Source organism: Rhinoraja longicauda, chromosome 8, assembly GCF_053455715.1.
Source record: "Rhinoraja longicauda isolate Sanriku21f chromosome 8, sRhiLon1.1, whole genome shotgun sequence".
Taxonomy (NCBI): domain Eukaryota; kingdom Metazoa; phylum Chordata; class Chondrichthyes; order Rajiformes; family Arhynchobatidae; genus Rhinoraja; species Rhinoraja longicauda.
The window spans coordinates 46473896-46500023 of NC_135960.1; the positions used below are offsets into that span (position 1 = coordinate 46473896).

Sequence of the window (26128 nt, forward strand, 5' to 3'; positions counted from 1 at the left end):
ACATAGGTTTAATCTGAGAGGTAATTGAGGCTTGTACTAGAACATTTAAACGGTATGCGGACAGGTACAATCTTATAATTAAAGTCCTTTTCAGAATGGCAGGCAGTGGTGAGTGGAGTGCCGCAAGGCTCGGTGCTGGGGCCACAACTATTTACAATTTATATTGATGATTTGGATGATGGAATTAGAAGTAACACGAGCAAGTTTGCAGATGACACAAAGCTGGGTGGCAGTGTGAACTGCGAAGAGGATGTTAGGAGGTTGCAGGGTGACTTGGAGAGGTTGAGTGAGTGGGCAGATACATGGCAGATGCAGTATAATGTAGATAAATGTGAGGTTATCCACTTTGGCGGCAAAACAAGGAGGCAGATTATTACCTCAATGGTGTCAGATTAGGTAAAGGGGTGGTGCAACGAGACCTGGGTGTCCTTGACACCAGTCACTGAATGTAAGCGTGCAGGTACAGCAGGCAGTGAAGAAAGCCTGAGAGGATTTGAGTATAGGAGCAAAGAGGTCTTTCTGCAGTTTTATAGGGCCCTGGTAAGACCACAGCTGGAGTACTGTGTGCAGTTTTGGTCTCCTAATTTGAGGAAGGACATCCTTGCTGTTGAGGTAGTGCAGCGTAGGTTCACGAGGTTAATCCCTGGGATGGTGGGACTGTCATATGGGGAAAGATTGGAAAGACTGAGCATGTATTCACTGGAGTTTAGAAGGATGAGAGAGGACCTTATAGAAACGGATAAAATTATAAAAGGACTGGACAAGCTAGATGCAGGAAAAATGTTCCCAGTGTTGGGGGAGTCCAGAACCTGGGGCCACAGTCTAAGAATAAAGGGGAGGCCATTTAAAACGGAGGTGAGAAGAAACTTTTTCACCCATAGAGTTGAGAATTTGTGGAATTCTCTGCTGCAGAAGCAGTGGAGGTCAATTCACTGGATGAATTTTAAAGAGTTAGATAGAGCTCGAGGGGCTAGTGGAATCAAGGGATATGGGGAGAAGGCAGGCACAGGTTACTGAATGTGGATGATCAGCCATGATCACAATGAATGGCGGTGCTGGCTCGAAGGGCCAAATGGCCTCCTGCACCTATTTTCTGTGTTTCTATGACTGAAGCAAATTTCCAAAAGCAGATATTTAATTAACCTTGTTTTATAATTCCTAATTTTATAATTCCTTGTTGAAGGCCAAATAATTGTGATGTGGAAGGACAGGTTTATAGGAAAGGTTCAGAGAGAGATATATAGACCAAACGTGGGCAGGTCCTAGGATAACTGTAGTATAGATGGGGCATCTTGTTAGACATAGGCAAGTTGGGCCAAAGGGCCTCTTTCTGTGCTGTATGCTTTATTACAGTTTTGGGGAGTAGATCCGAGAACCTTTGAACACAGTACTCAGTGTTATATGAGTGATGTGTGAATGTGGTATTGTAAATTAGGACACAGAAGGTAGAGTTTTGTTGTCTGTTTACAAGAGGAGGGTGGCCATGAATCTAAATGTCACTAATACATGAATGATGATTTCAGTACCAGATGAGCTGAGGAAGGCAAGAAGTCAGGCAATGTTATGGAAGTAGAAACAGACAGTGAAGTCATCTGAGGTACAATGTGATGAAAATGTGGTCTGTTTCATCCACAGTGATGGACCTGGTAATTAAGGAACTGAATTTACAGCAATTACCTCGTCCTCCCCAATATAGACCTTTGGCCTTCAGCAAGGAATTATGAACGAGGTTAGTTAAACATCTGCTTTGGGAATTTCCTTCAGTCTTTAATTAAAGATTTTGTTAATGTACACTTTGTGCTGAGCTGTGCAGCCTGTGGCTGGCTGTTCCAAACCAAACTGAACTTTTAACATTTAGCCTTTCAAACTTAAGTGGTGATAATTAGAATCCAGAACTGTGCGTGCTGGATTTTCTGACAGATTCAGTGGGTCAGCTCTGTCACTGTACTCTGTTATTGGACTTGACACAGAACCTAGTGGTGGAGACTCAGCTTACAAGTTTTCACCAGCATCGTTTTGGGAAGATCATTAATGTAAAGGGATAAGATCCAAGCAATTGATATTCTGGGCCTGTGCCTTAGGAGGCAACATGTTTTATTTTCATTTATTTTTGCTTTATTTCTGGAAGTCAATGGTTTTAATCACAACCATTCCTCAATTTAAGCAAGTGATGAGTTCCTGTGACATTTTTAAAATAAATTGAAGGTTAGGAGAAAGACATCATTGGCATTTTGGTGTAATGCATTTCAATTGGCAATGTGGTGTGCCATACACTATGATGAGGAATTGATTGAGAAATAGATTTAGAAATGGTCATATCCTCAGTCAATGCATCAATGGGGAAGATCCATATATTGAATGTTTGCAAAAAGGAATACCCATGATTTTATCTCGCAGCGGGTCTTTTTTTTTCAACTTCAATATTCCAAGATATTTAGATAACTAATGCTATTTAAACCAATTAATAAGCTAGCCCTTATTTAGATAGAGTTGGCTGTTGACACAATCAAACGAGAGGCAAAGACAACCCCATCCTAATCCAGATTTGTTGTTTTGCACTCATATTTATCATTAATGTATACTGTTCACACTGTGAGCTTCATGTGAACAATGAATTTTATTGCACCCTGGTATGTATGACAAACTAATCTGTATAAGAAGTCAGGCCCTGGATCAACTATGATATTATTGAATGGTGGAACAGATCATTAGGGCTAAGTGGCTCTTTCATGTTGCAATGGTCCTACTGTATGGTCTACTGTACTGTATGGTCTACTGTAACTCTCCCAAGCTTGACTGCTTTAGACAAGCCCAGAACCGCTGTCTGTACTTCTTTTGATATCCTTCATTGCAGTTTCCTTACGAGCAGCAATCTCAAATGTCCTGTATGCCCATTGGAGGATAATTTTCTATTCAATTTGCCCCAGACAATGCTGACTTGGGAAATGGTTGGGGCTGGCGCAGCGGTAGAGTTGCTGCCTTACAGCGCCAAAGACCAGAGTTCGATCTTGACTACAGGTGCTGTCTGTACGGAGTTTGTACGTTCTCCCTGTGACCACATGGGCTTTCTCCAGGGGCCCTGATTTCCTCCAACATTCCAAAAATGTGCAAGTTTGTAGGTTAATTGGCCTCTGTATATTGTTCCTAGAGTGTAAGATAGAACTAGAGTAGGGGTGATTGTAGGTTGGCATGGACTCGGTGAGCTGAAAGGCCCGTTTTCACACTGTATCTCTAAACTAAACTATCTGACTATTCAACTATTGTGAGTTTGCTCTGCCGTCAGCATTGGTGAATCACAGTCTCATAAATCATGATCTTAACAGAATGCGATCTTACGTTTTATGACACCTTTTGCCAAAGTCACCATAGAACAGTAGGGCACAGGAACAAGCTCTTTGGGCTACAATGTCTGAACGAACATGATGCCAAGATAAACAAATCTCCTCAGCCTGGACATGATCCATATCCCACCATTCCCTGCATATCCAGGTGTCTATCTAAAAACCTCTTAACGACTGCTATCATATTCCACCACCACTGCTGGCAGTGAGTTTCAGCCACCCAGCAGTCTCTGTGTGTAAAAAAAAAACTTGTCCCTCACGTCTTTCAACTTTGCTCCTCTCACCTTAAAATTATGACCTTTAGGCTTTGACATTTCCACTGGAGAAAAGGTTCTAACCGTCTACTCTCACTGCCTCTCAACTTTATATACTTCTACCAGGTCTCCCCTCAACCTCTGATGCTCCAGAGAAACCAATCTCACACAGCGCCACCTTCTGGGTGCTCACTCCCTCACACAGTCATGGTGATAGTTCAACTCATCCAATCATATTTCAGTCTAACGTCCTCTTGCTTTTGTGAGCACGACTTCTTCCACCACACTTATCATTCGTTGAAAATCCATAATCCCCAACATCCAAGAGGTATCAAAACATAATACCTTTTTCACTTTTCTCTTCCCTAGTCTTCTGCTCAAAGACTTTAAACATGATTTAAATTCATGTTGATCCCTATTCTATCCATAATACACGAGATGGCCTCATGATGCAGCTTTATAGGACTTTGGTTATGCCACATTTAGAGTACTGCATAACGTTCTAGTCACCTCATTACAGGAAAAATGTGGAGGCTTTAGAGAAGGTGCAGAGGAGTTTTACCAGAAAGATTCATGGATTCGGGGGTAGATAAGTTAGCTACAAGGAGAGGTCGGACAGACTTGTGTTGTTTTCTCTAGAATGCTGGAAGTTGCAGGGAGACCTGATAAGACACCTGATATAAAATGATGACAGGTATAGATAGGGGAGACAGTTTGAATCTTTTTTCCAGGGTGGAAATGCTAAAGGGCATAGCTTTAAGATGTGAGGGGCAAAGTTTGAAGGAGATGCATGTTATACCCAGTCGTATTAGCACCTTCAACACCTATCCTCCTTTCCAATTTAAACATATACTATCCTTCAGTAACATCTGAAAATGGTTTTAGTTTGCATTTCTACATTGATTGGCTTTGCTCTTGTGCTCAATCATTTGTCTACTGCTCTCCATTCTACATTTTCAGTTTGCCTGTCTTATACTGGATGAACAGTAATTTACTCAATTAAATAGAGTTTCATAGTCATGCAGCATGGAAACAGGCCCTTCAGCCAAACGTGGCCCTGCCAACCAGGATTGCCCCATTTAAACTAGTCCCATTTGCCCGTTTAGCCCATATCCCTCTAAATCTTTCCTATCTATGCTTTTGAAATATTGTTATTGTACTATCTCCTTTGACAATTCGTTCCATATAATCACCACCTTCTGAGTGAAAATGTCAGCTCTCAGGTTACTATTAAATCTATACCCTTAAACCTATCGCCTCTGGTTCTCGATTTCTCTATCCTGGGTAAAAAAACTGCGCATTCACCTTATCAATTCCCTTCAGGATTTTATACATCTCTGTAAGATCACCCCTTAGTCTCCTACGCTCCAAAGAATAAAGTCCTACCTTGCCCAGTCTCTCCCTATATAGTTAAGGACCTTGCGTCCTGACAACCTCCTCATAAATCTTCTCTGCACCCTTTCCAGCTTAATGACGTCCTTCCCTTAGCAGGTTGACCAAAATATTGAAAATGGCTCAGGAAATCGTGAACAATGTCCAATCAGTAATTACTGAAAAATGCAAGTAAGACTGCAGAGTCAATGAAAGTCTTATGACTTGTTCACCTATCCATGTTCTCCAGAGATGCTGCCTGTCTTGCTGAGTTACTTCACCATTTATTTTTTTTACTTGTTCACCTGTGAGGCAATCTGACAAGAGCATTGTTCATGTGTTATTGAACCCTGTAATCTACTGCTGATTAAGTGCAAAATATTTTTGTTTTGCCTTTGCCACAAGTGCTTTATCAGGAATTACCAGTTAAACCCAAACCATGTAAAACAGAGAGTTGTAGATTTAGCCTACACAGACCAGACTTCCCACCATTGACTCCATCTACACTTCATGCTGCCTCAGAAATGCGGCCAACATGATCAACAACTTGCCCTACCCTGGTCGTTCTTTCTTCTCCCTGCTCCCATCAGGCGGAAGATATAGGAGCTGAACGCACCCATCACTAGACTCAGGAACAGCTTCTTCCCTTCTATCATCAGGCTTCTGAATGGTCCTTCCACTGACTAGGATACGGTGGATTCATCTCTACCACAATGAGGACTGTAGGAGCCATGTGTTTATTGGCTATTTTAGCATATTATATTATTTTTTATCCTGTTGTATTATTTTTGGACGCTTGGGGGTTGTCATGAGTACTGGGCTTACATATATGGTCATAATGAACATATATGGACTGGGAGGAGCCAGGGAAGGAGTTAGAATGAGTATAATTTAGAATTCGCTGACGTAATGCTTCAGTTACGTTAGGAGCCTGCTAAGCTATAAGGTTTTAGCAAGTCAATAACAGGATACAAAGGAGCGACGATGAGATATTAAGTTCTTATTAGAAGTTATACAACGGGAGATATACTAATCTGTTTGTATTATTACTTCAATAAATGACTAACTAAACTGAAATGTCGTGAAGATCTCTCTGTTATTTTGCGTCAATAAATATCACTCCATTCCTTTGTCACGGTAAGCTTAAGGATTTTATTGGGAAGGACTAAAGTTGCCGCTATATTTTACAAAAAATTACCTCAGCCGGAGTGTACAGATTAAGAGCTATCCTCGGTGAGTGAAGATTAATTAACCTGTCTCTAAAGAGTCATTTAAAGTTATAATTGGCTCTAGGAGTGGTACTGGAGCTTGTGCATCGACTGCATGGAACAGGAATTGTTTTATTGCAAAAACCCTGAAGCCGAAACAGACTGATCGGGTCATTGCTTGCGTTAATCCGACTACAGACAAAGGAAAACTTCGAAAGCCAGTGTGTAGCATTAAGCTTCAGTCTGAAGAAGGGTCCCGAAACGTCACCCATTCCTTCTCTCCCGAGATGCTGCCTGACCTGCTGAGTTACTCCAGCATTTTGTGAATAAATCGATTTGTACCAGCATCTGCAGTTATTTTCTTATACTATATGTAGCATTAAGCTTTATTGGAAAGCTGTTTTTCAGAAGTTGTATTGGAAAATTACAACTGAATGTTGGAAATGCTAGAAACAAAGAAGTGACCTTTGCATTGCTTGCTATGTTTTGTTTTGAACTCCTTTGAAGATATGACTTTGTGTGATATGACAACACGTCTTAAAGGGACATTGACTTACAAGTATGCTTGTATGTAAATCTGATGTTCGGCCAGCAGGTGGCAACATCAGAATGGATTCCCAAAGGGAAAATTGTTTTCTTCAATAGGTGGAGCTTCTAAGTTCTCTTATGTCTTGAAACGAGTTGCTACCCTGAAAGGACAGCATGAGATTGAAGAAGACGAAGAAGAAGAAGCAGAAGAAGAAGAAAAACAGCGAAACTAAAGATATAAACAAGCTACCAAGTTAAGAGAAATGATGAAAGAGAACACGGAATCAGGTGAAAATGTAAATGGAGTACAATCTAACCTGATTCAATTAATCAAGGAATCACTGGTAAAGTTACCACTGCCTGAAGATGAGCTCAAAGCAAAATCAGTAGATTTACCAAACAGTGGAAACTTTTATCGGGTTTACACAAGGTACTAAGGATGGTCATCAAACTACACACTCCATTGCTCAGAGTGCTACACAACAGAGTCGTGTAAACGTAGATATTATTGGACCTGAAGACAGTGCTTCAAATGTCTCAAACTCTAAATTGAGCCTCAAATCATGTTCTTCATCTCATGCATCTTCGACGAACTCTGCTCGTATAAAGGCTAAGGCAGATCTGGCCGTTCTCACAGAACAGGCTGCCTTCATGAAAGACAGGCAGGAGATTGAGGCACAAGAACAACTGAGAAGAAAGGAAAAACAGTAGAAATGAGATGAACAATGGAAACACAAAGAATTGTCAATTGAACAGAAGAGAAAATGGAAGGGCCAAATGGCCTCCTCCTGCACCTATTTTCTATGTTTCTAATTGGAAATGGAGCTCGATAGAAAGAGCCAGAAGGAACAGCTGAGAAGACGGAAGGAACGATTGGAACTAGATGCTGCAATAGCAGCAGCCAAGACAAGACTCAATGTACTTGAGGCTAGGAAATCAAGATACAGCTCGACAGTAGCTGATGGGATGAACTCTTATTTGAAAAGAGGGACCGTCAAAGGCCCTACCTTTGCTAAGGCACGAGAAAAGCCGCAAACAGCCAAAAGCAGCTTAGCAACGACTACAGAACCTGTAGAATCACAGGTGCAAGAAGATCATTCTGAAATACTTCATATTGAACAAAAAGACAAGGAAAAGAAACCAGAAGAGAATGAAAAGCCAATTGCGGGTGACGCTGCTCTTCCATCTCAGATGTGTGAACATATCGGGGCCGGTGATGAAACCTCCATCTTCCCCATTGTACCAGTACAAATAAAGAGCCACAAGGGGAGTACAGTGTTGCAAACATACGCTGTTTTGGATCCTGGAAGTTCATCTACCTTCTGCACTGAAGGCTTGATGAGAAGGCTGAACGTTTCAGCACCAAGGGTCGAAATTCTCATTGGTACAATGAAGCAAGTGAAGCCTGTGAACAGTTGTCACCTCAGGTTTGGAAATATCTAGTCTGGATAAAGATGATTTTATTCAAATATCTGTTATGTTTACACATATGACCAACAACGTTTCTCAGTTAAACATTCCCAGACAAGAAGACCTGAAGCAATGGCCTTACTTGAAGGATGTCAAGATTCCTGAAATTGACTCTGGCATTGACCTAGTCATCGGGGCAAACGCTTCAAAGGTATTGGAACCTCGGGAGCTGGTCAATAGTTAAGGAGGTGGACCATATGCTGTGAAAACCCTACTGGGATGGGTCATCTATGGTCTCCTGAGAAGAGACCACGACAACAGGGATGGGAATGGCTGCCCTGCTGCTGCTGTCAATCGAATATCCATTGCAAGCCAAGAGGGATTTCTGGTCAAGCAATGCAATCACGACACCATAATGGGAAAATCCAGAGTTGACAATGCTGCAAAAAGAATTACAGCTTCAACTGGACAAATCCATCTTCTGGACCGATAGCACAATGGTGCTCAAGTACATCAACAACAAAACCAAACGCTTTCAAACATTTGTAGCAAACAGAATCTCTTTTGTAAGGGATGTTACTGACGTATCACAATGGAGATATGTTAGCACAAAGGAAAATCCTGTAGGTGAAGCATCAAGAGGACTGACAGCAGACCACTTCTTAAGCTGGAAGAGAAGAAGATCCTGGCTAATGGGCAGAATATTGGAGACTATACCAGATGCACAAGGTTTTGTGCGTACTGTTGGACTTTAGACTAAGAGCAAAATCTTGGAAAGACCGATCACCTGGAAGCTGATACCTGAGTACAGCAAAGACTGGTAGCCTTGAAGATTGAAGAATCACTATAGTAGATTAGATGTCAATATATAGTGCATGCTTTTTTGATTATGTACGAAGTTTTTAAGGCTCCTTTTAATGTTTATTAGTAATTGTTTCGTTTTATACTTAGAACAATTAGAGGCCGGTGTGTAAGCCATTTGTGTTTATTAGCTATTTTAGCATATTATATTATTTTGGATCCTGTTGTATTATTTTTGGACGCTTGGGGGTTGTCACGAGATGAGTACTAGGCTTACATGATCATAATGGACATATATGGACTGGGAGGAGCCTGGGGAGGAGTTAGAATACGAGTATAATTTAGAATTCGCTGATGTAATGCTTCAGTCACATTAGGAGCCTGCTAAGATATAAGGATTTAGCAAGTCAATAACTGGATACGAAGGAGCGATGGTAAGATATTAAGTTCTTATTAGAAGTTATACGACGATAGATATACTAATCTGTTTGAATTACTACTTCAATAAACGACTAACTAAACTGAAACATCGTGAAGATCTCTCTGTTGTTGTTTTGCGTCAAGAAATATCGCTCCACTCCTTCGTCAATGGTAAGCTTAAGGACTTTATTGGGAAGGACTAAAGTTGTCGCTATAAGGACATTGGAATTTGTCTATGGAACTGTTGCTCTACAATGCTGAAAACTATATTCTGCACTCTGTAACCCCACCTATTGCATGAGTTTGACTTGATTGTATTTATGTATGGTGCATCTGTTCTGTTTGGATAGCAAATCAAAGCTTTTAACTATACCTGGACCACGTGACAATAATAAACCTACAGCATATTTAAAAAATATATATATAATGGTACTAAAAACATTGATGTTTTCTTGCTCCAATGTTGAATTTAAAAAATGATAATCTTCAAATCAGAAATAGATCACCATTCCCTCACTGCATTGCCCATAACTCCCTGCACAGGTACATTAAACACCCCCAAATGACTGCATCCTGGTTAAAATGAACGCATGCAACACAAAGTTCCAACAATGCAAAATTTATTTATCAAATTTATCAACTGCATTTATACGAAGATCCTACAAGCAAAAACAAAATTACAACTGCAAAGCACACTGCTAATACCTGTTGGCCTCCAATGGAAGGATTTTTCAGTTGAGCTGCTGGGAAAGGCAGAGAAGAAAAAGAGAAAAAAATCATTCAAAGCATATATTAATACAGTTGTTTTGCAGCATGCCAGCTACATTTGTATACATTTCATTACATTGAAAACAATAGAAATTATTAAAATAAAATGAACCATAAAATAAATGATCTTTGTGAATGTTCAAAGCTTTTTAATATTTTAGGTTCATTAGACTTCCACACCAAGGAGGTTCTTGAATTTCATTCAAGAAAATGCAGGTACTTCTGTTATAAACAATACAGTTGCATTCCTTAGGAACCTCATATTCTAGCAAATATCATTATAAAAACAATTGTGTCAATTGGAGAAAGGGGGTTAGGGGCTAGAGTTTCAGACTCACAACAAAGTTATTTGCCCCACAGGTTTTTCAAAATTAATACAGTAGTCTTTAATAGCTAAAAGTTTACTTTTGTAACTGCAAGCTAAAAATACTGAAGGTTGCATGTTGCAATTCTTTTAGTATCATTAATCATGTTTAGCACAGGATTTAGTAACGGTATGGTTAGGTTGACATGTATACAATAGGTCAAAAGTAAAGGCACATTGAGGAGTAGGTTAATGGAGGAACAGAGGCTGCAGGTAGGAAACCTAGTTGCCAGAGAGCCAGTAGAAAATAAATGTTGAGGTCAGATGCTAGATATTGAGGAGTTTGGGTGCAAGTGCTGGGTCACCTGAAATCATTGAGCTGGAAAAAGCAATTGCAGGGACATACATAGAAAGTTATAAAGGAACATTGTGAGGGAGATACAATGAATTGCAGTTGCTGGAATTCTGAGCAAAACAGAAAGTGCCAAATGAACTCAGCGGGTCAGACAGCATCTCTGAAGGAAAGGGATGGGCGAGGTTTCAGGTTGGGACCCTTCTTCAGACTGGGAACAAAGATATCTGGCCAATGAATGAATGGGAGCATTTAGAGAGCCAGAATGGGCCAGAGAACATAGGAGTTGCAAATTGCAGCTCGGGAAGGGATGCCATGTCGTGCTAGGCATGTTCTACACTTCCAGAGGACTCTTTATATTGAATGTAACATTTCCCATTTGTGTCAGTCATACATTTATGCGATTTGAGATAGAAGAAACTGCAGATGCTGGAATCTTCAGCGAAAAACAAAGCGTACTAGAGGAACTTAGCAAATCAGGCATTTGAGGAGGGAATGGACAAACAATGTTTCAGACCGAGAATCATCCTCCTTTGTGAGACAGACTTGGTCTATTTGTCCCCCCTCCCCCATCCTTTTATTCCTTATTTTTCCCCTCTGGGAATGGGGTTCATGAAAATTACAATTATTTGTAAACATTTGTTGAAAAATATCATAGAGACCATTCATAAACATTTTAGGAAAGTTAATATTGATTTATGAAATGGGTATGCTTAGAATCCACAGAAATCAAACATAGAACAAAGCTATTAATGTGCCTGGCGGCTGTCATATCTTTCCTTCTATTAAGAGCAGTGATAGATGTGCAACTGATGCTCAACACAGCAGTTTAATGAGTCCCACCTGATGGAAACTCATCAGGTATACAAAATGGACAAAAAACACACAACAATTCTGGTAGTGCACAAAGCTCAGTGGCAGTGAGGTGATTCACTTGGATTTTAGATTTACAGTCTAAAGGCTTTGGATTAGAAAAGGAAAGCCTTCAGTCTTCACTGAAAACAGCCTTCAATGACAGAGACATAGAAAAGCTGCATCATGTCAGATGTTTCAGGTGACAGAAAAGTGACAAATGACACAATGCCGAAAAATACAATACTATACGAGCAAACACCTGTCACACACAAGACAATAGGTAAAGATTGAAAGCTAAAGAAAAGGTGCATTTCAATCTTTTACACTCAGTGCGTCCAATGTAGTGCGGTAATCAACAAAATCTAAAAGAATTCAGATCCAAAACAGCTTCAGTGTTCTTGTCTCGGCAGTACAGTGTTGAGGTCGATGCTCCTAGAGGGAGATATTTTAATATTGAAGGCTTTGTAAAAATCTAGTGTAAAACACTGTAATGAGAAATAATTTGATAAAACTTGACATTTTTAAATAGAGAAAAATATGAAAACTTGATTCAAGTTATAAATAAGATTATCAGAAGGGAAAAAAATCTACAACATTTAAAATTAAATGCAGGATTAAAGCTAAACTGCAATTTAGAACTAGCATTTCCTTGTCCATGCAGGGGAAAAACAAATAATCCTTTAAGAAACAATTGGAACTGGTGAATAAAAGTGCAGTGGACCTTTCTAACAAATAAATGTTGGTCATCTAGTCAGCAGATACAGTCTCATAGAAGGCAACGACACACAAGACAATTTTACGCACAAGTACGCAGATTGTCTTAAGGAAAAATGGGAAAGCCAGTCTAAAATCACCTAGCCTATTTACATCAGTGAATCACGTCCAAGAACAGACCCTTGGTCAAGCAGCCTAACGCTTATCAATAATACGATTACTTTTGCAGAGAGAGTGACAATTGAGAATGAAGGACCACCAGTTTACTGGGGTGCATAAAAGGTTGCAACAAATTAATTTCTGGATTTGGTTGACTACAGCTTACTTCCCCAAGCCACAGCTTAAAGTTTTATCAATGCACGAGGACAGATGAATACATTTATACCATAAATAGAATTCTGAAGCATTTTATACATTTGCAATGTATAATATAAACATCAAATTTGATTGCAAATTCTTAAACATTAAATGCATCTTGCTATTATTGTGGATAAATGCAACCACACCTATATGCAAATATGATGTTTTTCCTCAATATTTTAATTGTACAGGTTTAGGGAAAACTGCTATTTTTGACTATTTAAAATGACTTTTTTGCCATATGCTACATTTTGGAAAACTAAAAATATTCATCTTCCAACTAGCTTTTTTGTAATCATAATTTATACTCCATTTACATTCTACCTACGACTTGCGAGAATCATCATATCATATCATATATATACAGCGCGGAAACAGGCCTTTTCGGCCCACCAAGTCCGCGCCGCCCAGCGATCCCCGCACATTAACACTATCCTACACCCACTAGGGACAATTTTTTACATTTACCCAGTCAATTAACCTACATACCTGTACGTCTTTGGAGTGTGGGAGGAAACCGAAGATCTCGGAGAAAACCCACGCAGGTCACGGGGAGGACGTACAAACTCCTTACAGTGCAGCACCCGTAGTCAGGATCGAACCTGAGTCTCCGGCGCTGCATTCGCTGTAAAGCAGCAACTCTACCGCTGCGCTACCCTGCCGCCCTGAGGTATATATTTTTAACTTCGTTAATGGACCACAATTTGACTGACTGATATTTGGATATTACTTTACAGCAATTACTTTGGTAAATATTAAAGAAATTAATAGTTGTCAAATTTGCAGCAGTGTAAGCAGCCAATTTGGAGGCATTATAAATATCTGAAAGATATCCTAATTAAAAAACAGAGCTTGCATTCAATTTCTTACTGATTTATACGGAAGACATTGAATTAGCTGGCCTCTAATTGCTTGCTTTAGCTGAGTTTTGTTTTAAATTAAAGTCCGAAATAAAAAACATTTGAAAGACATGCAGAGCAGCTCTGTATAGACTATGAGAGAGAAAGTAAAAGTTGAAATAATCCCAGAAGTTACTTGTGTAGGAAGGAACTACAGATACTGGTCCCCGTGTCCCAAAAAAAAGGATAGTTACAAAATGCTGGAGTAACTCAGAAACATAGAAACATAGAAAATAGGTGCAGGAGGAGGACATTCGGCCTTTCGAGCCAGCACCGCCATTCATTGTGATCATGGCTGATCATCCACAATCAATAACCCGTGCCTGCCTTCTCCCCATATCCCTTGATTCCACTAGCCGCTAGAGCTCTATCTAACTCTCTCTTAAATCCATCCAGTGATTTGGCTTCCACTGCCCTCTGTGGCAGAGAATTCCACAAATTCACAACTCTCTGGGTGAAAAAGTTCCTTCTCACCTCAGTATTAAATGGCCTCCCCTTTATTCTAAAACTGTGGCCCCTGGTTCTGGACTCGCCCAACATTGGGAACATTTTTCCTGCATCTAGCTTGTCCAGTCCTTTTATAATTTTATATGTTTCTATAAGATCCCCTCTTATCCTTCTAAACTCCAGTGAATACAAGCCTAGTCTTTTCAATCTTTCCTCATATGACAGTCCCGCCATCCCAGGGATCAATCTCGTGAACCTACGCTGCACTGCCTCAATTACAAGGATGTCCTTCCTCAAATTAGGAGACCAAAACTGTACACAATACTCCAGATGAGGTCTAACCAGGGCCCTATACAACTGCAGAAGAACCTCTTTACTCCTATACTGAAATCCTCTCGTTAAGAAGGCCAACATGCCATTAGCTTTCTTCACTGCCTGCTGTACCTGCACGCTAACTTTCAGTGACTGGTGTACAAGGACACCCAGGTCTCGCTGCACTTCCTTTACCTAAACTAACACCATTGAGATAATAATCTGCCTCCTTGTTTTTGCCGCCAAAGTAGATAACCTCACATTTATCTCAATTATACTGCATCAGTGGGTCAAGCTGGAGGAAAAGAATAGATGACGTTTCGGGTTGGAACCCTTTTGCCGGAGTTAACCTGCTGATTTACTCCAGCACACGGATGGATATGCAGGGAATGGACAGATATGGATCATATGCAGGCAGATGAGATTAGTTTATCTTGGCATCGTGTTTGGCAGGGTACTGTTCTTTGTTTTAAGTACAGAAAGTAGAAATTTAGCATAGGTACAATTTTTGTTCGACAATACTGACTCAATTTATTCCCTCTCCAGAGTACCTGACCGACTGAGCATTTCCTACATTAGGATTTTAGAGCTTTTACATTCCTTTGTTTATGTTCCCATAACTGCTCTCATTAAGCTATCAAGCAGATAACTTCAACAGCTTATCACCATGGCAACTCTGGCTTCACTATAGGCATGTCCCCTTCAGTATATCCACCCTCCTCCAATCTACATTACAGTTAAAGGCCAACTTGTTTTCTGTCTTTTCCAGCTTTCCCCTCTTTACTACAATCAGTCTGAAGAAGGGTCACCTATCCATGCTCCCCTGAGATGCTGCCTGATCCGCTAAGTTACTCCGGCATTTTGTATCTTGTTTTGTAAATCAAGATCTGTTGTTTCTATGTCACCTATCATTTTCCCCAGAGATGCTGCCTGACCCGCTGAGTTATTCCAGCACTTTGTCTTTCTTTTTCTCTTTCCCAGTTTTGATTAAATGTCTTCAACCCGAAATATTAACCGTTCCCCTTTCTAAAGATCATGATTTACGTGCTGCATTTCAACCATTTTGGAGTTTTTGTTATACAATGTCGTGCAGTAACGTGAACACTTATTGTGACTTTAACACTATTGACTTCTCATTATGCCATTCACTAATCCTATTCATAACTTGGAATCCTATTTCATCCTGATTGTCCAAAAGTAACTTGTAAATTAACTACCGTCAAGTACTGCACAGACTGGAAGAGGTTAAACCTCTTGGAACAAAATAATTTAAAAATGTGACAAAGAAACAGAAAATGCTGGTTTTCCATTTCCAGGCATGTGAATGGGGAGGGGGATTTCCTCGCGGAACTTCTAGCGACCTCTAGCGGCCGAATTGACAAATTGGACATAGAAGTCCCGATGAGGTCAAGATTGACTGCCTTGCACAGCCTAGGTGCCACATTTTCAGGGGGAGACTTCCAGGGCACGCGGGGGGGATTTCTTGTGGAACCCCTAGCGTCCTCTAGTGGAACCCTAGTGTTCATTACAAGTCTATACATCGTTTTTCTTTCTTTTTTTCGATCTGATTTTTCTGTTTATTTGGCAAAGTGAAAAACGCAGAAACCATGCAAAAAAGCGTGGAAATGGATTTTTAAAACATGGAAATCCGCGGAAACGTGGAAAATTCACATGCCTGATTTCTCAGCATGTCAAGCAGCATTTGTGGGAAGAGAAACAGTTAACATTTCAAGTTGAAAATCCTACATCAGAACTGGGAAGGAGACGAAAGAAGCAAGGAGGGTGAGAGAGAGGGGATTCCCTGATAGGGTAAAACCCAGCTGACCATGAGGAAAAGCTGCAAGGTTATCTAGTCAATGAGAGAATGGGAGCAGTGAGAGAGTGAGAACCGAGGTAAAAAATAAATAAATGTGGGAGTTGCAAAATGCAGAGCAGGAGGATGTGGTTGGCAGGTCAGGTATGATCATCATTTCCATTCAAATAAAGGGGAAACATCCCATATAAATTGAGGCACTATCACAGAGAGATGGTCACCAGGCCCATATAGACAGAAGTTCTAGAATTTAGTATCAAGTCGAAAAAGCTGCAACATGTCAGACAGAATATCACACGCTGTTCCTCAGGCTTATGTTGGGCCTCATAGTGACACAGACTGTTATATCAGAGTAAGAAGGGGATGGAGAATTAAAGTAATGGATGACAGGAAGCTCAGAGTCATCCCAGTGGAGTAAATACAAGTGTTTTAGTCCGCACCGACCAGCGATCCCCGCACATTAACACTATCCTACCACTAGGGACAAATTACGCATACACCAAGCCAATTAACCTACATACCAGTACTTCTTTGGAGTGTGGGAGGAAACCGAAGATCTCGGAGAAAACCCACGCGATCACGTACAAAGTCCGTACAGACAGCACCCGTAATCGGGATCGAACCCGGGTCTCCGGCCGTGCAAGCGCTATAAGGCAGCAACTCTACCGCTGTGCCACCTTGCAGCCTTCAAAGTGTTCCTTAAAATGATCACCCAATCTGCATTTGGTATCTCCAATGTAGACAGAATAATCACAGTAAATGCAATGCACTAGATTGGATGAAGTGCAAGTGATTTGCTGCTTCACCTGGAAAGACTGTGTCCCTGCACAGTGGGAAGGGAAGATGGGGTGTTCCATCACCTACAGTTGCAAGGGAAAGCACTGTAAGATTGAAAATATGATTCTCGACGAACAAGTTTTAAATTGTCCATGAGCCAAAATTATGTAAAAAATGAATGAATGTCACAATTTAAACATGTAAGTTTCCATTCTGCTCGAAAGACTAAATCTCAGGGAAGTTATTTAGAGATAAAATTCTGGGCATCAGTGACTGAAATTGTGAGGTAAGTTTAATAATGCTGGGCATGTTTATTTTCAGAAGGCAGACAGATGGAAGCTATTAAAAGTTCACTTCATCAGTTGGACACTTATGTATACCATCTGCTTTATGATGCTGTTATTAAGGTGAGGGCTGAGGAATTGATGCAAGGTGTAGATTTAAGAGCTGTTGCTCATGTGAAGAGCCAATCTATAATTTTCTTTGGTAGAAATTCCAGCACCTAGGTATGCCACAAGATAGAAACAGAAGTTCCCTAACACCCTCCCTCTGACCTCCTCTCAAAGACCTAGTCACAGATTTGGAATGCCGAAACCATCAGATCATTCGGCGCTCGACGTCCTGTGAAGTCGTGGAAAAGCTTAATCTTGTCTAGATTTCTTAACATGAACTCGAGGTGGCGGGAGGCGGATGAAAGAGAAGGAATAGGATCTGGGATGTATTTTGTTGAATTATTATCTTTCATTTTAGAAAACTTTTACGAGTTTCAGAATGTGTCTGACATTTAAATGCCTTCACATCTTTGACAGTTGGCAAAGACAATAGCCCAGTCCATCACACAGACCAGACTCCCCACGAGTGACTCAATCTACACCATGCTGCCTCGGGATAGCAGCCAACATAATCAAAAAATTTCCAACTGCAGTCAGTCCTTCTTCTCCCCCTCGTGTCGGGCAGAAGATACAGAAGCTTCAAAGCAAGCATCACCAGACTTGGAACAGCTTCTTCCCCTCTATTAACAGGCTTCTAAATAGTTCTTCCAGAAGCTAGATTATAGATTCTCCTCTAACTCATTGCGGACATTGGACTTTGTTTCTGGAACTGGTGCACTACAATGCTGAGAACTATTTTCTGGACTCTGTATCTTTCTCATTACTCTACCGATTGTACTTTAGTTTGGCTTGATTGTATTTAGGTATAGTATTATCTGACTTGATAGGATAGCATGCGAAGCAAAGCTTTTCTCAGTACATGTAACAATAATAAACCTAAACCAAGATGATGCTGGGCTTGAGTCTGGGGTGTGGTGCAGCTAAACAGGCTCTCTGCATTTGAATCTGCAAAGTATGGGCATGGGAAAAGTGTCAATAATGACTCTGGGCAATCAATGATTCTAGGCTGCGAAAGGTGTTGTACCTTTAAAATGGTTTTGTTCCAAACAAATGTATTGTGCTAGGAAACACAAGAATCCTTACATTTCTGTTCAATCTTGGAGAAAAAAAATGCAAAGAGGATTCATGCAATGTAATATTTTTCATCCTGTCTCAAATTATATAGGATCGGTGGTTTACATACAGCAGACTTTCTCCCACAGGTGCTGACAATTAAGACACAGCTTGCCACCTAGCAGATATGGATCTGACTTACTGCAACTGTACAAACCCTTAGTCTGGGTACATTTGTTTCTCAATAAAACGCTAAGAATCCAGATATACGTTCCGCTTTAGTCAATCAGGTTTTAATCATCAAAGGAAAACAGAATTCTGCATCACTCTTTGTGTCTAACATTGTGCGAGGAAATCAGTGACAGCCAGGGTAAGCTGACCAATATGGTTATAAGAAAATGCTGCTAACTGTCTTCAATGCTCCTTTCATTAACTCTAATGCATTTTGGAAGCACTACAAGCCTAGTGTTAGTTATTAAGGACCGTTTTTACACTATTGCTCCATTGTTCTATTGTTGATCTGTTTTTGCAAAGTACGGATTTTAATTAGATAATCGATTTATTGATTTATCTCTGCATGCTTCACGTTTGATGGGATTAAGATTCTTTAGGATAATGCCAATTATTTTTCTGTATGGTCTTGGGAAAGTGGTACCTTAACAAGCAATTTTCAGTCTCAGCACAGTACGGAATACATTTAATGTCTGCATTGTCGCTGCTTAGGACTTGCCTAAATAGAATTTTAAGATGGTTGCAACCAAATATTTCTTCAAGCTGGGTATCCATTACTTTAAAAAAACAATTCAACAAGATCATGCCTTCTGCTAGGAACTCATCAAATTTATTGTATGACTGATGTGTTAGTTAGTATGTTATGTATGTTCATTCAAACTGGTAGAAAATTATTGACATACTTGATGATCATACATTATCCATACAAGATGTTGATTTTCCACAGACACAACTTGAAAATATTGTTTCATTGACATACGACTTGCACAGGGGACAATCAACCAAAGTTTGTTTACTCAGGCATCTGAAAGCAGTAAGAAACGTAGGTCTCTACCTGACACTGGCGCCACTTGGAGATTCAGTTCCCAGCTTGCATCTTTCTAGTTGATTTGCAACAATCTGCCGTTCCAACTCAAGCTCTCTTGTAAGCCTTTCAAACTGGAGCTCCTGCGACAAAGATAAAAATGTACTAAGTTCACAGAGCTAACAAATACAAATTCATTTGATTCTGTTGCATGCCTGAAAGAGTTCAGTTTTACTTTAATGATTGCATCGTACTTTATCGGAGGTAGAACAGTTTCTTCCCATTCTGCACCAACTGCACCGTGTCAATATATATGCCCTGTGGCAAAATAAATCTCTCCTCAATGTTTAAATTTCTGGCATTCAGATTGAGATCAGAGCAAACGATCAACTATTTCCCGACAATCTTGTACACATACCTCTCAGCAATGATTCGCAGGTTTCTAACAATCACCAGTACTGCAGCATGCAGTATATGTCATGGTGGTTTAAACACAGAATTCCTTCAATTCTGTCTTTAAATGGAGGAAACAATAATATATCATCCACGATTCCCTAATGATTTCCCCCCATATTTTTAGCAATTTAATGTTAACTTATTTTCAATGCATAAATTAGCCAATATGCCTATATTGACACTACTGTTGAAAGCAATTCCTGCTTTTAAAAATATTTTCAGACGAGATAGAGAGCGCGAGAGCACGAAAGAGGGAGAGAAAAAACCTCTAAGCTCTATTGGCCAGATTCAGCAGCATAGCTTTACATCATAATAGCAGCCTTCCCCAAAGCTGATCACATGTAAACTGTGCTGGAGAAAGATGAACACACAGGATTTGCCAACTGATGGCATTATTCATGTAAAACAAAAAGTAGCAGAAAGCAATGTGTATAATTTCAGGCATTTTCAGGAATCCAGACACATACAAAAAAAAAAATTAGCCATTGCCTCATTTAGCAATATTACTACTATTTCATTGCGATGTTAGCTTTTCCTAATATGCTGGATATAGATGTAAAAAAAGCATGATCCAATCTAATGTAAATTTTTTAATCACAGTTTTATTTTTCTTGTAAACATAATCTCCAAAGACGTACAGGTATGTAGGTTAATTGGCTGGGTAAATGTAAAAATTGTCCCTAGTGGGTGTAGGATAGTGTTAATGTACGGGGATCGCTGGGCGGCACGGACTTGGAGGGCCGAAAAGGCCTGTTTCCGGCTGTATATATATATGATATGATATGATAATTCTCTTTTGAGACAAATCAATGCATTTTTGTGAAGGGGAGGGCTGGAATATGCAATGAGCACTTGTACCACTCTTTGCCAAGGAAGGGCATGCTGCCAATATCCATGCCCTCCAGAGATGCTGCCCGACCTGCTGAGTTACTCCAGCACCTTGTGTTCTACTGCCAATATCCCAGTTCAAATGGAGCTTGTTGGCAAGGAAAAGGTATCACAAAGTCTGGCTGCGCTTAATGTAAACATGTCATCTAGTCTGGTTGAAAAAACGCCCTGAAGAAACTGAAGAAGGATCCTGACCTGACTCGTTATCTGCCCATGTTCCCCAGCCTGACCTGCTGCGTTACTCGAGCACTGTATCCTTTTGTTTTACCCTAAAGAGATTGTAGAGTATGAGTGAATGATAATCCTACATGCCAAGAGCACTGAAACAGTGACACCTTTGTTCACAAAAGGGTTCAAGAACAGGCTCAACAGGATAGATCTGTTCCTGGCAAAACCACCTGGAACAATAAGCAGGGTAATAATAAATGGGATTGCAAGGAACTACAATGCTGGAACCTTATGCAGAACACAAAGTGCTGGAGTATCTCAGCAAGTTAGGCAGCATCTAGGGAGGACATATAGATACCTGACATTTTGGGTCGGGATCATTCTTCAGATTGATTGTAGTGGGGTTGGGGGGAGAGAAAGCTAAAAAAGAGATGGGGCCAGGACAAAGCCTGGCAAGCGATAGGTGGATATAAGAGAGTGAGTATTGATTGGAAGATGAGTGGACAAAGGCTAGAGATGATAAGGAGACAAAAGGATGTCAGATAAGGGTAAGTAAAATGTAACGCCAGATAGAGGAATATAGGTGGAAGGGAACAGAGATGGAAAAGGGGGTGGGGGGGGGGACTCACAGGATTGTTGGACTCACAGGATTGATTTTTTTGTCGAGCTAACAGAGAAAGTTGATGAAAGCAAAGTAATAAATGTCATTGCTATGGATTTTCAGAAGGCATTTGACATTAAAAGTCTGGTTATTAAGTTTTGGCTCATGATAAAAAAATGTTCCGTGGCAGATTGACTAAAGGACAGTGAACAGAGAATTGTGATTAACAGTTTATTGTCAGATTGGTGGATGGTATACAGTGGCAGAAACACTTTTTACATAAAAAGTGTTGCACAACTCCCAAGGGCCACAAAGAGAAACCTATTTTAATCATATAAAATCATATAGTTCCCACTGCTCCGTTAACCTTCCCCTTGCCATATTTTGATAAAAAAATACTATTGATAAATTGCCAGGCCCACGCACACCAGGATGGTGACCCCAGTCTAAAATTGGATGTGCACCTGAAACTGGACTCAGCCACAAAAGATCATACCTGGCCTGAAATGGCTCCCGTGTACCTGATCCATTGTTCCTTATCCTCAGAAGGGTATTGGCACCCAGGCTTAGTGTCCCATGGGTAGCATGCAGCATGCCACAGATACATATCAATGACTTGCATATGAATGCATTGGCAAAATGTTTGGCTGATGATACTAAAGATGTAATTATGCGGAACAAAGGGGGGGGAGGCATTGTGATTAAGAACATTGGGTTGAATGTTACAGTTTTTAGGGGTACATTGAATTAGTATCCTGATATACATTGCATTAATGCACATAGCTGGCCTTAGAAATTAAGAATGGCTGTTAAAGCATTAGATACACAAGGAGTGATATGCCATAAGGAGTGATATGCCACAAGGAGTGATATGCTACAAGGAGTGATATGCTACAAGAGATTATGTTGAAGCTTTACCAAATGGAGCACAATATGCAATTCTCATCCCCACATTTTTTGGAAACATACAATGATGCAATAAAACCACCCTCTCAGATCATTGCATGCTCCCTAAAATTAAAAAAAACATGGAGTTACTTTGTGTCGGATGGAACTGCAGATGCTGGTTATACACTGAAGATAGACACAAAATGCTGGAGTAACTTAGCGGAATAGGCAGCATCTCTGGAGAAGAAATGGGTGATGTTTTAGGTTGAGACCTTTCTTCAAACCGTTTCGGGTTTAGACCCTTCTTCAGTCTGAAGAAGGGTCAACCTGTAACATCACCCATTCCTTCTCTGCAGAAATGCTGCCTGTCTTGTTGAGTTACTCCAGCATTTCGTATGTCTATCCCTGGAGTTACTTTTGTTGTTTAGTACGTGGGTTGAATTACATTTTCTGAAAGCTTACAAATACGTGACAGGCTTTGATGGAAGAAACAGATACAAACCACATCTACTAACGTCAGCATCAAGGGATCCAAATTGTAACTAAACTGCAAGGTACTGGATATGATGTAAAGGAAAATATATATTTTTAAATGGACAGGAAGTCATGAAGAATGGATAGAGCCAGAGTTGCTTTGTATTTTCAGATGCAAAGTGGACAGGCCCAGGAATGAAAAGTGAAATTTCGAGGACTGTGGGAGGAGTAGAGAAATGGAATTGGCCTCTGAGGCAATTAATAGGCTGAATCACCTCCTCCATCGCTGCACAAGTTTAATAACCTGGGACTAAAAGTTTCATACCTAGTTTGTCGATCCCATAATTTCATTTAAAGCATAATTGATTTCTGAAATCTTCTAAATTGAGTCAATTTCTCATTGCTTTCTGCAGTTATTTTCTTACACTTAATATTCCCATGCTTTGTGGTATCCTTACTTCCTGAGAAACAGATTATTTTCCACAAAACCAAAACGTATAGATTATTAATTAGAATGTAATTAGAAATTGAAATAACTTCAATGTCCAACATGGAGTTTTGATTAATATACGACTATTTTAACAATCATAGAGAAATCTGCTGTTACTCTTTTATCTTTTGTATCTTTTAATTAATCATTATACTGCACAAGATTAGATTGACACAGGAACTACTTTACCGTTTATTTCAATGGGCGAATTATCACCTGTGAGGGACTTCTGTTGTTTGTATATGGTGGCAATAGCGGTTTTCAAGGTAGGTGTATGACCTTATGAGAGATCAGACATCACTTCAGGAGCACATAGGGACATATAAGTAAGTAGGTGTCGATCAGCAAGAAACACTCAAACGGATGGGCTCAGGCACAGATGCCCCGATCAACTGTCACTCTTTCCCCAACCTCCCCATAAATGCAATTCCTCCAATAATTTCCTTGCTCCCTAACCTCCCACCCTCCCTTTGATCCCATTCTTCCATCTAAGATGGAGCAGATTGATGGGAACGAGAGGGCAATAGCTTACAGAGAAAATTGGATTACTCTCTCACTTGGCATAGACTAAGTGGATTTAAATGACTTCCTCTACATAGTAAAGAAATGCAAAACAACTCCCACCCTTTTGCACACCATTGCTTTTCCTTTTGATCCCTGCACTCAATCTTTCTTTTGGTCCTGATCTCCAGTCTGCATCCTCTCTCATCTTACTTCATCTCCCCCACCAAAGTTTCCAACCACAAGAACCACCCCTCCATTCTCTTGTTTTCTGCGTCTAAGCGACGCTCTCTCAAAGCACAGAGGAGGGCCGGGGGGGATGGGGGGGAAGCACTGACAGCGACATTCTCAGGTTGGCAAAGAGGCTTGTGGTGGGTTCTGAATGTGCTGCTGTGAACTACATGGCAGAGGAGAAAAAGGGCAGAGAAGACGCCACATGGGACCACATTTTCGCCCTTCCTTTTTCATACTCCAACTCTTTATCTCATCCCCACCCACTTTCCAGCTGCCAGTCTGGAATCTGGGCATAAACTCAGAACTCCCTTTTTTCCCCAGTGGAGAACATCAAGTTAAGATATTAGTTAATTTATGGGCCTAGGCATTAGTGTTTCTGAACTTCAGAACAAATAGCAAGATTTTACAGCTAGCTTTGATGATCAGCAACAACGTCTGGAGCATTTAGATTGGAGCAGGAAAGAGCCATGTGAATGTGTCCTGCTCCACCATCCAATATGATCAAGGTTTATCCAGCTCAACCTCTCTTTCCCATTCTGCAGCAAGACCATGATCCCAAAAATGCTAAAGCAACAGAGGAGTTTTTCAAAGCTAAAAAAAGGTAAATTCTTGAGTGGCCAAGTCAATCATCCGATCTGAACCCAATTGAGCATGCCTTTTATATGCTGGAGATAAAACTGAAGGGGACTAGCCCCCAAAACAAGCATAAGCTAAAGATGGCTGCAATGCAGGCCTGGCAGAGCATCACCAGAGAAGACACCTAGCAACTGGTGATGTCCATGAATCGCAGACTTCAAGCAGTCATTGCATCAAAGGATATGCAACAAAATACTAAACACGACTACTTTTATTTACATGACATTATGGTGCCCTGAAATGGGGGGACTAGGTATAAACACTGCTGTAATTTCTACATGGTGAAACCAAAATGTATAAAAAGGGCCTTTATTAATATCTGATAGTGTGCACTTTAACCACATGTGATTTTTTTATATTACAAATCTCAAATTGTGGAGTACAGAGGCAAATAAATAAATGATGGGTCTTTGGCCCAAACATTATGGAGGGCACTGTATTTACAGGCCCCCAAACAGTAGCCTGGATATAGGGTGCAAGTTGCAGCAGGAGTTAAAATTGGCATATAACAAAGGTAATGCCACTGTGGCTATGGGAGATTTCAATATGCATGTAGACTGGGAAATCAGGTTGGTTCTGGACCCCAAGAAAGGGAGTTTATAAAGTGCCTCCGAGATGCATTCTTAGAGCAGCGTGTATTGGAGCCTACCAGAGAGAAGGCAATTCTGGATTTAGTATTGTCTAACAAACCAGATTCAATAAGGTTTGCAATTTGAGAGGGAGAAGGTTAGAAGTGTCAGTGTTGCAGATGAACAAAGGGGACTATGAAGGCATGAGAGGAGATGGCCAAGGTCGACTGGAAAAAGATCCTAGCAGGAATGACGGTGGACAGTAATGGCAGGAATTCCTGGGCATAATCCAGAAGATGCAGAATCATTTCATTCCAGAGGAAGAAAGAATCTATGGGGAGTAAGAGGCAAACGTGGGTGACAAGGGAAGTTAGGGATGGTCGTCGTCGTGGCTCTCCCTCGAGGTCGAGGATCATGGTCTACATTCCGTCACAGAACGAAGGTGCCTGTGCGTGTGTTTGTTTAACGTGTACTTGTTGTTGCACTTCAAGAAGCACACGGTCCTTCACAAATCAATCAACTCATTCCAATGGCAAGGGAACCAAGACAATTGGAGCTGATACATCTGTTGCAGCTTTCATCCGCCTTCACAGCCGTTGACTTCAAGATAACTTCGTCTGCCTGGTCCGCCATTGAGGTCTTGTAGGTAGGATCGTTCTTAGTCTGGACCCTCATCCTAGACCTTACCGCCATGGGAGGCCCTACCAGAAGCTAGTGCTTCCGACAGCATCGCTCTCGGAATCATGGGGGCACGCAAGCCTCTTCACCACAACAAGGTGAACGATCCGAAGAGCCAGGGGGACGGTAT

The 26128-nt window shown here is 40.6% G+C and overlaps 1 protein-coding gene across 7 annotated transcripts in view; it reads right to left on the reverse strand.

Annotated features, from left to right (window-relative positions):
• pkp4 (plakophilin 4) overlaps positions 1–26128 on the reverse strand; it is a 132305-nt gene that overhangs the window by 62201 nt on the left and 43976 nt on the right. For 4 of the 7 annotated variants that reach the window (XM_078403846.1, XM_078403847.1, XM_078403851.1 and 1 more), the window contains exons 3-4: positions 19446–19558; positions 10039–10076 (exon numbers count right to left, since the gene is read on the reverse strand). In XM_078403846.1, the coding sequence (XP_078259972.1) occupies positions 10039–10076; positions 19446–19558 (151 nt within the window). The remainder of the gene's footprint in view (positions 1–10038; positions 10077–19445; positions 19559–26128) is intronic. The other 3 variants (XM_078403852.1, XM_078403849.1, XM_078403853.1) reach the window with 1 other exon arrangement.